Below are 15,032 nucleotides of genomic sequence, written 5' to 3' on the forward strand. Positions count from 1 at the left end.
ATGAGAGAATACATAAAACATAAAACCATCAGGGTTTAAAAAAAAAAAAATCCCCTTTTCCCATCACGATGATCGTAGATGTAACAATCTACAAAATCAAAACTGCCTTATGTATTTAAAGTGAGATTAGTCACATTCTTGTGATAATCTTACAATTTCAGTTTTAGAATAATAATAATAATAAAGGTGACTATATAAATTCAAAAGACTATAGATCATCTGTGCAATCTGTGCCGAAATATTTGTTTTTCCATGCATAGCATTACTTTAGTACACTGTGTAGAGTGAATGTTTACGTGGACTTTCCAGCTGCAGGGTCCCTGAATAGGCTTTAACAGATCGGGACAATAGTTTGTGTAATAATCTCTCAAGCACCAGTTTCTGCTTTAAAAAAAAACTGTCACCAGAAGTGCCCACCCTCTTTTATGGCTTGAAGTGTGTGATAATGACGACAGGGACATGTGGAGGACAGTGTCATGACCAATGAGATGAGTAGAAGAGAATGTCCTGTGCTCACAGTTCACTACAGGTTGCATTTCCTCAACATCACATAGAATTTTACAGAGACAAAATGCAGACTCCAGCACCCTCTCCTCTGGACAGCTCCAAAGAGACTGCCTGCCCTGCACAGCCTCCTGCCCAGCTGCTGACCTCTTACTTCATTGACAGCATTCTAGGAGTATCCCAAAGTTCAGGAGACAAGAAGAGACCCCCTGAGGACCACTCAACTTCACCACCAAATGCTGGTGAGTGCTTGTTACGTCTCTTGTGTGCATAAAAGCATGCAAACGCAGGTTGTCTGGTTATGCTTATACATCAATATTATATAGAAGGTCATGGGGCATCGAAGTTAATATATATATATATATATATATATATATATATATATATATATATATATATATATATATATAAAACACACATATATATATCTACATATATATATATGTATATTCTTTTTACGTAAAATTTAAACTTTTGACACATCAGTGCTGTATATATATATATATATATATATATATATATATATATATACCGGTTCTGTGGCATGCTTTAGTACATATTTTGCTTAATAAATAAATTTAGGGGCATTGTAATAATTTGTGTTACTGTTTACCATTAAATGCAATATATATATACAGTAAAACCTTGGTTTGAGAGTAACTTGGTTTGAGAGCGTTTTGCAAGATGAGCAAAATGTTTTGATCAATTTTACCTTGATATACAAGCGATGTCTTGATATAAGAGTAGCGTCATGTCACAACTGCATATAAAAAAAGAAGAGCGGAGCCTCCAAGTATAGCAATATGGTTACATTTAATGAAGGTACAACATTTAGCAACATTTAGCAACAGAGGTGCCTCTTTTATTCCCTGTAAAAAAAAAAACTTTGATATACAAGAGCTTTGGATTACAAGCATGTTTCTGCAACGAATTATGCTCTCAAACCAAGGTTTTACTCTCTCTCTCTCTCTATATATATATATATATATATATATATATATATATATATATATATATACATACCGGTATGTACTGTATATATTAGATTTCCCAAATATATATTTTTTTTACTTTTTTATTGCTATTGTTAATTTTTTTGTAATCTACCTATATATATAGCAAATTAACTGGAAGGAACACAGCTTTATACATAAATTGTGGACATACAGTATACCACTCTTAGAATAATATTGTCTATTATAATTCAGTATAGATAGAACATTTTTGCACAGCTGGCCTCCTCACGTTGTAATTGTCGCCATTAGAACAAACAATATTTGTCCAGGTTATGCTGAAAAATATTTACATATAAATAAACAGTAAAAATAATAATATTAAAAATAATATCACATGATACTGTACCTGCAAAAATATATTTACTTACACAATCTAGTAACTTTAAATGGAACATTGAAAAATAGAAATTAACCTTTAGTAAATTATTCTGTAATTAAGGAGAATGTGCTCCTCCACTGAATCCATCGTTTAATAAGTGAGGATGTTTGTTTTAATAGATGCGAAGAAAGGTTTGTTTACAATGTTGGCATTTCCACTAAAACACCGATTTACGCTGTGACGTAAAGTAGGGGCTTCACCTAAACCCAGTGAATTTGTTTTTTTTAATAAAATAATGGAATGGAAACAACATGACTATGCTTTGGAAAAGGAGGATGCGTTGGAATGAAGAGGCAAATAATAACAAACTGTGATTTTTGTTTAGGTAAAAAAGCTATTGTATCCTCCCCTGTGATCGTATACAACCTTGGTCCCCATGTCAAAGTCAAGGAAAAGGAAATAACATCAACTGAACCGGCCAATGGGGACAACAGGGCCACATATGTGCCAAAGAATAGTAAAGACATTGATAGCAAAGAGCAAGCTGAAAACCAGCAGAACATTGAGGTTGAATCTGTAGTCATAGGAAAAAGGAAGCAGCGCCGCTACCGCACTACCTTCAGTAACTATCAGCTGGAAGAGTTGGAGAGGGCCTTCATGAAATCCCATTACCCAGATGTGTTTACCAGGTAGCTTTTACACTGCTAAAATAACTTTGTAATGCTTCAAAACTGCTGTTATGATTGTAGGTCAAGCTTAGGCAATCTAAAGTTAGGCTGTTGAAAAACTTAAGGTCTTAAAATATCAACCTGTATTTGGTATGGTATGATAGAACATGATTCAAAATCTCTTAAAATAGAAGATGGCTGGTCTTTCTATTTAACCAAAAGAAAATGGTAAGGGAGTCTACTTAGCCAAAGTCAGCAAATGCTAGAGCAGCTCCTTATGAGAAGTCAAAGCTTTGTTGCCAAATTCTGAGTAGAAAAGTCTGTCCCTTACCAGAATGCTGTAGAAAAAGTTCCTTGCGTTATGTGTGGAAATGTTTTTTCAATCAACAGGGGTATGCTGATTGCAGAGCTATAGCTCTGACTAAGCAGGAGGGTACTGGACCTCTGTAGAGGGAGTAAGGGTTCTTTTTTGCAGCAAATTGGCAGGTGACAGGGTTTTCTTCTCTGGCTGTGCTTACTTTACAAGCAACCAAACTGTAAGATTTTGAACACCATGCACCTGTAATATGTTTAGCTGATTTTAACTGATTTTAACCCCTTCCGACTTCATTTACATACATCTGCATTTTTTCTAGAAAATGACTTAAACCCACCAACAATTATATACTTTATGAAAGCAGAGGCCCTGTAGAAAAAAAAATGGTGGCAATTTTTATGGCAAACAATATTTGCACAAATGTCTATCAAATCTATATTTCAGGAAAAAAATACACTAAGGTTAATTTTAGTGCACACAAACACCATGGAATACACAATTTATTGTAATTTATATTAGACAGGGCTGTATTGAGTACATAGACACCAAACATGTCAAGTCTTAAAATGTACACATGCCTGTGACATGACAAAAAAGTATGGTACACAAAATTGTACATAGTTAATACTTTAAAAGCCTTTACAGGTTATCAAATTAAAGTTAACTGCAAATGATAGTACTAGAAGTATTGCCCTCATGCCCACATGTTCACACTCCGCGATACCTAACATGCGTGGTGCAACTTCTGTTTACATACATGTTTATCAATCATGTCTAATCCATTATTAGTCGAATATTCAAATCGCACATATTCCTGGAAATGACTTGAAGCAAGTGGGTGCTATAGCCGATGTCAACACAAGCCAAAGCATATATATATCGTTAGCACACCATGGATCTTCGCAATAGTGTCTGAAAATGTATTAAAGCAGTCACATCATAGCAGTCAATTGGTTATCTTGGATAGAAATGAAAAATGCCATCCTGTTAGATCGAGGTTTATGCCAGGTTTCCCTGCATTAAAAATCTACAGAAAGTATATTTTTCCTGCGCTCGTAAAGGCGGTATTGGTGTGAAGTGGTAGTCATTTCAGATGGTGAGTTTGTGTAGGATAAACATGCAAATCCCGCTGCCTAGACTAACCTGGGATGGTCCGTTGATAGGAAAGGGAACAAAAGAGGAAAAAGTCGCATGATCAAATGCATGGATCAAATGGATACAGTTTATTAAAACCAAGTAGATAAATAAATAAATAAAAATACATTTCTACGTATTCATAGTCTCTATGAATAAGTAGTAATTTATTTTTATTTCTTTATTTATCTACTTGGTTTTAATAAACTGTATCCATTTGATCCATGTGTTAGATCATGCGCTTTTTTCCTCTTTTTTCACTTGATTAAAAATCTATAACACGGCAAAGGGCTAATTTTTTTTAAGCTAGTTATTTCTTTTGGCAGTATATGGATGCCATTCATTGTTTAATGCATCAATGAAATCAGCAAATGTAAAATGCATTGGACTAACAAATGTTCATTGTGACAATCACATTCAGAAGGGTTGCTAAGTACCTTGACATCATGTTATCCCTAACTTGGAGCTACACGCTCCACAAAAAAACAATAAAAGATTTATAAAATTATATAATTCAAAACATTGGTTTTGAAATTTAAGATCATTACTAGATGTCACACTTTACCAGACATTTAACTTAATTTACATGCATAATATTTAGCCTAATGCTTTTATGAATATGGCCCTTAGGAAATTACTAATGATTCTAAAATGCTAAATGAGACATCATTATGCAAACAGAATCTTTAGTTATAATATATTCTTTACAAGGTTATCTTAAAATACCTCCAATAGGTTGTATAATAATCAGAGATTACAAATAGCTTGCATTGCTCTGTGCTGTAAATGGAATGGAAATATAATGCAACTGTCACATTACAGATTGTTTTTGAAATTGTTTGAAATAACAGATACATAGACTAATTCGCACAGTCCACTATATGAAATCAGGATGAGAGCCTTCTTCTCAATGTTATAACAATACTATTACATGCTATACAGCTGTGCTATTGTCACAGATGACAGTTTTTTGCTTATTCGTTTAGGAAGTGCAAAGAGCAATCGAGATGTGCACTGCAGTAACCTACAGCAATCAGATTGTACTTACTGTAGTCACATGAATTGAGATGATTTATGGCTGGTTGTTTTAGGTTGCTGATCTGTGCACATTCCCATTACTCTGTATTGCTTCACTGAATAAGCCAGTAAGTATATATCAGGATCAGTTAGATACTTTGAACCTTTACACCTGTATATGGAAGAGTACCGACTCCTGTACAGAAATTGGGACATTTGACGGTAATATCCTTTTTCTATTTGGCCTGTCTTCCATCAACTTAAGTAAAAGATGTCAACAAATTTAGAAATTAGAGGTTTCTTCTGTGGAATAACTAGACAAGAAGTTGAGTATATATAATTATATTTAACCACTGCAATGACTAGAACTTAACTCACTTCTTGTCAGGTTTTTGTGTCCCATTGTAGACATTACCCTTTACCTCTTCTCCTATAAACATAACAGGAAGTGAGGGAAAATCTCTCCATTGTCTCCAAGGTGAGGAAAATCTCCTTTTAGACAGTTTTCACTGCAAAACGTGTTACTGAAGAAAGATTTATGGTGATTATCCCAAACTCTTGGGTTTTCCCTCACTTTCACGGCCACGGTGACATAGGGTGCACAGACAGCAAGAGTTTCTAACCCTTCACCGCTTTATTTAAAGCTAAAAGAAAAAGGGTTGGGCTTTTGATACATTTAAAGTGGTTGTAAAGCCAGTGATCCCAATTCCTGCCAGCCCCTCTGTAATACTACGATATACCGTATTTGCCAAAGTATAAGACAACCTTTTACACTTAAAAATATGTCTCAAAAAACGGGGGTCGTCTTATACGCCAGATGCAGACTGCAGGCGTCTATTTTTTTAAAAGCCGCGCCTCCTCCTCTTGGTGTTCCATGATAGGCGGAACACTCAGTTTCCCAGAAGAGCCTGTGTTTAGTGTTCTGCCTATCACGGACATCGTCTCGTCCTTGGCACAATGGCACAGTGATGCAATGGCACAGTGAGGCAAGGTGAGGCAACGGCACAGTGACCACAAGGTGAGGCAATGGCACAGTGAGGCGAGGTGAGGCAATGGCACAGTTAGGTGAGGCAATGGCACAGTGAGGTGAGGCAATGGCACAGTGAGGTGAGGCTATGGCACAGTGAGGTGAGGCTATGGCACAGTGAGGGGGGAAGGGGGTCGTCTTATACGGTAAGTATATCCCAAAACCAACATTTTAGCTGAAAATTAGGGGGTCGTCTTATACGCTCATTCGCCTTATACACCAGCAAATACGGTACTACACAGTGTGTGTGTTTTTTTTTTATTCTGCCGTTAAATACCCTTTTTCTGATTGCCGAAGTGCAGTCATGTGACCACCCACCACTCTGCTTCCTCGATCTAAGGACTACAGTAAGTGGGGCTGAGTATGCGCTCTAATGTCAGCCAGGCAGTCACATGACCTGCATATCCACAATGTGAAAAGAGTTATTTAGTTGCAGAATTATAAAAAAAACACACTGTGTAGTATATCTTGTTATATACTATAGAGGGGCTGGCAGGAATTGGAATCACTAACTTTACTGCCAGATAAAATAGCAGCAGGAGGGGAGAGGGAGAGCAGCGTGATGATGGAGGCACATAAATGACCACGGTATCATGAATCAGCAGCCATTAATCGATTACCATGGTCAGCACACTAAGGGGGACACAGGAACAGGCAGGATCAGCCAGGTATTTTTCAGCATAGAGATGGACAAATGACACTGCACAAGCACTATGCGGTTTAACATGCTTTGAAGGAACAGGATCTTTTTTTCTTTTTTTTTTTGTAGGGTTAGTGTTAGAACGTAATTAATCCACAAATGATACTAAAAACAGTTTATAGAAAACCATCAATAAGATAGCCACACAGAGATAGTTGGTAAGAGAGCCACACAAACTGTTTGTTTAATAAGATCACAAGAAAAGCAATGTAGTGCAGGAACCCATCCAAAACAATCATCTATCTGATCACTTAATTTATAATATCAGTTTCTAATGATTAATGCCTCTTTACATTTTGCACTTCACCTTCTTGAATAAGTCATATATGTATCAAAAATTACATGAATCCTCCAATGGTATTTACACCAATCTGATTCACTAAAGTAGGGTAAATCTGCTGGAAGTCCTCGGCATATTTTATTTTATTTTTGAATGTCTGAGTATGTGTTCTACAGAACCAGACTCATTTCATGGACATAGCACATAATATGCATTCTTATTATTTCCTTCTGCAGAGAGGACCTTGCAATGCGGCTGGACCTAACTGAAGCAAGAGTGCAGGTCTGTGCTACTTACAGTTTTGGCATATAGAGCAATATAAAATAAGGTGAAAAACGATGAGTAACATGCAGTAAGGGAAGATGTGCAGTAATCCATCAACCAAAAAATGTTAGTTTTTTAGAGGAGTAAGAACAATGAAAGATTATTTCTGTTCATTCACTTTCAGTTAATATAATTTGCACTTTCATACATGTACTTTATACATGTAGTGATCTAATGATCCAGCCCTCTGTTTTTGGTTTATAATTCCTTTCCTGGTTACTTTATTGCACAATTCATTGGCTGTTTTTAACCTTATTCCTTTACTCCTATCTGCATTGGTTCTTTGGTCATTATTTCCTTATTTCTTCTATACAGTAGGTTTTATATACTCATGCTTAACCAGTATACAGAATTGGTGTTCCCTTAAAACAGGGGTGCCCAACCATTTGATGTGGCCCGCGACCTCCTGCTCTGGGATGGAATAAAATAGAATATAATAATTTTAGTAAAGGTAAATTTATTACTAAAATCACACTGTATATATGGGCATATCAGTTCTGCAGTGGTTACTGGGCTTCTTTCAAACTTACCCACAGGTGCAGAGAAGAGCACCTGTGGGTTACCTACACTGAGCCATAGACTTATATTACCTGGTTTGATGTGGTGGGAGTAGAGTGGGCTCTATATAGCCGAGTGGGCTGCCATCCACCCGCTCCGCTCATTGTGGCCCGTGACCGTTTACCAAGTCGCTTAAGTGGCCCTTTTGAAAAAATGGTAAAGAAAAAATAAAGTGTAGCGCTAGAAGAAAAAACCCTGTTAAGGGGTCTTTATATAATGCAAAATATCAAAATGTCCATGTAAACAGTAAAAAAAATGTAAGAAATTTAAGAGTCCATGACGAACTTCAATACACCAAAGGTAGTGATGTTAATTATGACACAGTGATTGATAGATGATCCGCCACCAATTAGTGAAAATGATGAGGCTTACCGGAGGGAACAGACCCAAGTAAGCATATACTTATCAGGTCGTTCAAGCTTAAATGATGCCAAGGATCAAGATGTACTTCAAATGCTGAATAGTCAGTAGACCTCCTGGGACATCCTCATAGATAATTAAGTGATTTCACAAGGACCAATTGAATGGTACTAGTATATGTTCTCAAGTGATGATTTGCACCATCCAATGGTATCACATTTGTGCAGGTAAGGAAAAGAGAAGAACAAAAGTGCACATAGTGTGATTGTCAAGGATGAGTATAAAACTCATAAACAGATCACTCCATGTGTCCACCACGATGAATCTACTTTACCAATGGTAGTAATTCCTAAGTGGCCCTTGCTCTTCAAAAGGTTGGGCACCCCTGTCTTAAAATGTAGAGGACTTTGGGGGTCAATTTCCTAAATTTACTCTGCTGAATAAGAGCAGAGCTCATCACACATAACAAGTCTGCTAGCATTGCTAGAGACTCACACAGATTCAATGATCTGGTCAACTGGGTTGACTCTTATGCCGCGTACACACGATCGGAATTTCCAACAAGAAAAGTTCGATGTGAGCTTTTGGTCAGACATTCCGACCCTGTGTAGGCCCCATCGGACATTTTCTGTCGGAATTTCTGACGCACAAAAAATTTTCTCAGCTCGTCGTAGTGTTGTACGTCACCGCATTCTTGATGGTCGGAATTTCTGACCACATTTGTGTGACACAAGTTTCAGACAACATTTCGTCTGAAAAAAATCCACGTTTTCTTGTCGAAAATTCCGATCATGTGTATGCGGCATTAGAATAATTAATTCCTCTGAGCCCAGTGCCCCAGGATCCACCACCTGGGAATTTCAGCAATCTTCATCAGCTGCAAATAAATGCACAATAACTATTGCTACCCTTCTCCTTTGTGATATTATGTTTATTACTACAATAAATAAGCTATTTAACATGAAATTTATGTATCCATTCCAGCCAGTAGTTCTTTCTGTATTCATGTCATGGTCATGATATGTACACTGCTATATCAATATGTATACATGATGGCATATCACATTAAGAACGTAGAATCTAGCACATTTTGGACAATGAAATATATTTTCTATGTACAGTTTATATAATAAATTAAATATTATATTTATCATTTATTGGTATAGGTTTGGTTTCAAAATCGAAGAGCAAAATGGAGAAAACGTGAGAAAACAGAACTATTAGGTGCGAGCCCTGCCTTCCATGTCAGACATCCTATGGGGCTGTATCTTGATTTTCCTTTAACCCCCAGTCCTCTTATAGACCCTATTTGGAGGACACTACCTCTTTCAACAGTGACAGCACCATCTGTTTCACCTCCATCCAGCACAGCAGGCCTAGGCTCACTCGGCCCTATGTCCTGGACATCACTTTTCAGACACCCTGTTCTCAATCCTTACTTTGGAAGGTAAATTTATTTCCTACATTTTCCAGTGTGTCAGTAAATTAAAGTTTATTTAATTGTATCTTAATATTCTTACTGACATTATCCATTTTAATATCAATGTATATATGTTGCCTAATGTTACAAAGTACTGTCTTAAAAAAGGCTTTATGCACAGGAAAGATGGGTTGGAAATAGAGGTGTTTGTTCGAATATTTTGCAACTCTTGCAATTATCATTTTGCCAAATTCACCAGCACTGTATTAATAATTTCCACTGTACCCAGTCAGAGGTGATTTGTATATGCAAATATTTTTCAACCATTGTGCCAATGATATAAAGTCAGATGACAGGGCATTTTCCTGAATTGTATTATATTATGCTGCCACTTTAAGTTCTAGGCAGAACTTCGTAGTTAACTTGGTCTGTGACTGCAATATTGTCTTATACGACAAAGTTCCAGTCCAAGAACTTCACCTAAATTATGTTAAGCTTAAAATATCTAAACCAAAAATTTTATATATTGTAGCTTCCCAGTCCTTAGTTCTGGTGGCTGCATTAGTCTACTTATTTCAGACTTTTGTTTTATTTTATTTGATTTAATGATCCTGCGAATAACACATTTACTGTGCTTTACTGTCAACACTAATTTACCACACTGAATCTATGGAGGGGCAGTGTTCTCACCCTATTCTACCGTCTGCAAGTGGACTACAAACTCCTCCTCATCTTTTTATCTTCATAGGGAGGGCGAGTTCTGCAGATCTTAGAAGCTAGCTGTAGAACATGATAACATTGTTTGAGATAACAGATTTGTTCACAGGAAGTTACAATGCCACAAGGAATTTTCTGTACTTGCAAAAAATATACTTAATCTGAAAACAGAAAACAAATGCAAGCACAGCATTTAAAGACTTGCCAGCTTCAATATATGTAATATTTGTTCTTGGTTTTAAATATGTTTTAAAGAATCATTGAACCCCAACTAATAATCTGGTTTGACATCTTGGATGGATGTGAATGTTCTTTGTCTGCACCAACTACCTTTTTTGGGGATAGAGTGAGTTACTAATTCTAAGCTTGCAGAAGAAACAACATTTATTAACAGTACAACTAACAGTCAGTGGACCTTCTGTTTTTTTCTACGCTTTTTCTACGCTTATGCCAATAAAGTCAACACCTAGGCCTAGATTCACGTAGGGCGGCATAACGTTGTGCGGGCGTAGCGTATCTTATTTACGCTACGCCGCCGCTACTTAGAGAGGCAAGTGCTGTATTCACAAAGCACTTGCGTCCTAAGTTACGGCGGCGTAGCGTAAATCAGCCGGCGTAAGTGCGCGTAATTCAAAGTAGGCAGGTCGTGGGCGTGTTGTATTTAAATTAAGCGTGACCCCATGTAGATGCATGGCTGAATGAACGGCGCATGTGTGTGCATGCTCAGTATCACGTCGTATTTACGCCCAAACATACGCCGACTCAATGCCTGTGACGTGAACGTAACCTACGCACAGCCCCATTCACGTACGACTTACGTGAATGACGTAAAAAGATACGCTTGTTCCGACGTCCATACCTTGCATGGGCTGCGCCACCTAGAGACCAGCTTTATCTTTACGCCGGCGTATGTCTTACGTAAACGGCGTAACTAATTGCGACGGGTGTACGTACGTTCGTGAATCGGCGTATCTTGCTCATTTACATATTCGACGCAGAAATCAACAGAAGCACCACCTAGCGGCCAGCGTAAATATGCACCCCAAGATACGGAGACTTACGCCGCTCATATTTTGGCCAAATCTATGCGTAACTGATTCTATGAATCAGGCGCATAGATACGACGGCGGCCATTCGGACTTACGACGGCGTATCTGGAGATACGCCGTCGTAAGTCTTTGAGAATCTGGGCCCTAATGTTTTTGTATGGCTCAAAACAGTAGTGCTGCCTGTCTTAACGGTAATAATGGCTAGTAACCTGGTCATTAAGACTTTACATGGGACAAGGTTTCTAAATACACATATTTGCTAAGAACTGGCTTAGACAAGTTGTTTGCTGTTGGTCAGCTGTCTTGAAGTCCTTGCAATATGGCAGGTCACAAATGAGCAACTGACTAAGAAGACATGTGAGTCCCAAGGTTTGGAAGCAAAATTGTGGAAACATCACACAGAGGACCTAGTTTGAGCATAGTACACTCTGATATTGATGAACTACTTTTCAAAGAGGGCTTAATGAAAATGTAAAAAAAAAAGTTCTTTGTATTGTGCAACTATATCAATGCTGTTTTTGTAGTTCTCAGTTGATCTCCTTGTTGCCTTCCATATATCACATTTATGACAACAATTTATCCCTACCAACGGCCCAGAATAGGGGATGGAGAAAGTGTTCAGGAGCCAGTTAACTGACCCATCTGCCTGCATAGCCTGTGACTGCTTCACCAACATCACATTACTAAATTTTTTAAATGTTTTACTTGCTTGCTGGCCAAGGGTTATGGCTACAGTAAAGCTATAGCTAGTGTTATGCTGCGTACACACGATCGGAATTTCCGACAACAAATGTTCGATGGAAACTTGTTGTCGGAAATTCCGACCGTGTGTAGGCTCCATCGGACATTTGTTGTCGGAATTTCCGACAACAAAAAATTGAGAGCTGGTTCCCCAAATTTTCCGACAACAAGTTTTGTTGTCGGAAATTCCGATCGTTTGTAGACAATTCCGACGCAGAAAATTCCATGCATGCTCGGGATCAAGCAGAAGAGACGCACTGCCTATTGAACTTCATTTTTCTCGGCTCGTCGTACGTCTTGTACGTCACCACGTTCTTGACGTTCGGAATTTCAGACAACATTTGTGTGACCGTGTATATGCAAGATAAATTTGAGCCAACATCCGTCTGAAAAAAATCCACGCTTTTGTTGTCGGAATGTCCGATCGTCTGTACGCGGCATTAGAGTTACCTAGCTTGATGGGAATTATTGCAAGTTAAATAAAATAAAAGTATCACTCTTTTTATTTTTTTGCTTTTTTTACTTCTTTGTGTACATCTCAGTTTCTAAAGCTAATAATACATTTTTAGTGACCAAAATTTATTTCTGATATTTCATTTCAGGTTCCTTGGTGTTCTAAACCCATTGCTCAGCACATCTTCCCTGCTTATAAAAAACCCATCTGCTGCTTCTGGACCTGAGCTGCCGATCTTTAGTGATCCATCGACCAGCGACTGGAAATCACAGTCTAGTGTTGGATCTTTGAGACTCATATCTAATGAGCAGTCTGAACAAGTACCCACAGTAGGCATCATGCCCAGTTTTCCCAGTGGCAACTGAAACTTATGGAAATAGCTGCCAAAGTGCCTATATCAGAGTTTTGATCTGAATTCCTGAAGATAATGCACACAAAATACACTAAATCAGTAAGCCACTTTATAGACATCTAGGCCCGGATTCAGATACATCGGCGCATATTTTTGCCGTAACATAGAGAGGCAAGCAGAGTATTCACAAAGCACTTGCTCCCAACGTTGCGCCAGCGTAACGTAAATTCTTCGGCGTAAGCCGGCCTAATTCAAAGTAGGTGGAAGTGGGCATGATCCATTTAAATGAACTGTGACCCCATGCAAATGATGGGCCGAGCGAACGGCGCATGCGCCGTCCCGTGGACGCTTCCCAATGTGCATGCTCAGAATCACGTCGGAACGAACGCCTAAGATACTTCGAATGACTGCCTACGACGTGAACGTAACCTACGCCCAGCCCTATTCACGTACTACTACGTAAACAACGTAAAATACGACGGCTGTTCCCTGGTCCATACCTTAACATGACTTACACCTGCTTTATGAGGCTTACCTTTACGCCGGACGTACGACATACGTAAACCGCGTATATTAATGCGCCGGGCGCAAGTACGTTTGTGAATCGGCGTATCTCACTCATTTGCATATTCAAATCTTAAATCAATGGGAGCGCCCCTTGCAGCCAGCATAAATATGCTCCCACGATACGACTGCGTAGGAAACTTACGTCGGTCAGATGAAGCCTATTTACAGGCGTATCTTGCTTTCAAAGTCAGGCGCATAGATACGACGGCACACATTGTCACTTACGGGGTGTATCTCGAGATACGCCAGCGTAAGTGCTACGAGAATCCGGGCCGTAAGCTTTAGGCTTACTGAACATTTCTAGCATTATACATGTGTATCTGCAGCAACAACAGACCAGGGAGCCTACCTGTCACTCCAAGAAATATATATGATTGGAATAAATGTATGTTCCAGCATTCGTTCCCATCAAGGCTTTAGCATATGCTGTTTGCAGATAGGACACATGAAAACTTTATATAATATAAATTATTTTGTTTTTGTTCACATTTTATAGTTTTAATAAAACAACATTTTGGTAAATTATATTATAAATGTAATTTTAATAAAAAAAAAAATTGTGATATTACTTATGTCAGTTGATGAAAGACTTAATATGGTATTTGATGTTTATTCCTTGCTTTTGTACATCTTCCACCTGCTGCAACCACCATATTTGGGTAGCCATTTTTTCAGTTCAGTACTCTTTAAAAAACAAAAGGCTTTCATTATATAAAATTTCAATGTAACCTTCAAACTTTTCAAAAATGCACATGTGTGATATACACAGTATCTCACAAAAGTGAGTACACCCCTCACATTTTTGGAAATATTTTATTATATCTTTTCATGTTACAACACTGAAGAAATTACATTTTTCTACAATGTAAAGTAGTAAATGTACAGCTTGTATAACAGTGTCAATTTGCTGTCCCCTAAAAAATAAATCAACACACAATTAATGTCTAAACCGCTGGCAACAAAATTGAGCTACACCCCTAAGTTAAAATGTCCAAATTGGGTCCAATTAGCCATTTCCCCTCCCGGTGTCATGTGACTCGTTAGTGTTACAAGGACTCAGGTGTGAATGGGGAGCAAGTGTGTTAAATTTTGTGTTATCGCCACTCTCTCATACTGGTCACTGGAAGTTCAACATGGCACCTCATGGCAAAGAACATGGCAAAATTATTGCTCTACATAAAGATGGCCTAGGCTATAGGAAGATTGCCAAGACCCTGAAACTGAGCTGCAGCACGGTGACCAAGACCATACAGTGGTTTAACAGGACAGGTTCCACCCAGAACAGGCCTGGACGACCAAAGAAGTTGAGTGCACGTGCTCAGCACAATATCCAGAGGTTGTCTTTGGGAAATAGACATATGAGTACTGCCAGCATTGCTGCAGAGGTTGAAGGGGTTGGGGGTCAGCCTGTCAGTGCTCAGACCATACGCCGTACACTGCATCAAATTGGTCTGCATGGCTGTCATCCCAGAAGGAAGCCTTTGCTAAAGATGATGCACAAGAAAGCCT

At 38.3% G+C, this 15,032-nt stretch overlaps 1 protein-coding gene across 1 annotated transcript; it reads left to right on the forward strand.

Moving 5' to 3' along the window:
* The first annotated feature begins 540 nt into the window (after positions 1-540).
* ESX1 (ESX homeobox 1) lies at positions 541-13,131 on the forward strand. Its single transcript, XM_040325147.1, has 5 exons — positions 541-746; positions 2,225-2,528; positions 7,218-7,263; positions 9,390-9,670; positions 12,753-13,131. The coding sequence occupies exons 1-5, from the start codon at positions 572-574 to the stop codon at positions 12,967-12,969; spliced, it is 1,023 nt and encodes a 340-aa protein (XP_040181081.1). The 5' UTR covers positions 541-571; the 3' UTR covers positions 12,970-13,131.
* The last annotated feature ends 1,901 nt before the right edge of the window (positions 13,132-15,032 follow it).

The sequence above is a fragment of the Rana temporaria genome, chromosome 9 (genome assembly GCF_905171775.1).
Source record: "Rana temporaria chromosome 9, aRanTem1.1, whole genome shotgun sequence".
Classification (NCBI taxonomy): domain Eukaryota; kingdom Metazoa; phylum Chordata; class Amphibia; order Anura; family Ranidae; genus Rana; species Rana temporaria.

Excerpts from the sequence above, each read along its gene's own strand:
- ESX1 (XM_040325147.1), top strand. The coding sequence starts at position 572 with ATGCAGACTCCAGCACCCTCTCCTCTGGACAGCTCCAAAGAGACTGCC. Across the intron at positions 747-2,224 it reads AACTTCACCACCAAATGCTG|GTAAAAAAGCTATTGTATCC; the intron begins GTGAGTGCTTGT and ends ATTTTTGTTTAG. Across the intron at positions 2,529-7,217 it reads TACCCAGATGTGTTTACCAG|AGAGGACCTTGCAATGCGGC; the intron begins GTAGCTTTTACA and ends TTCCTTCTGCAG.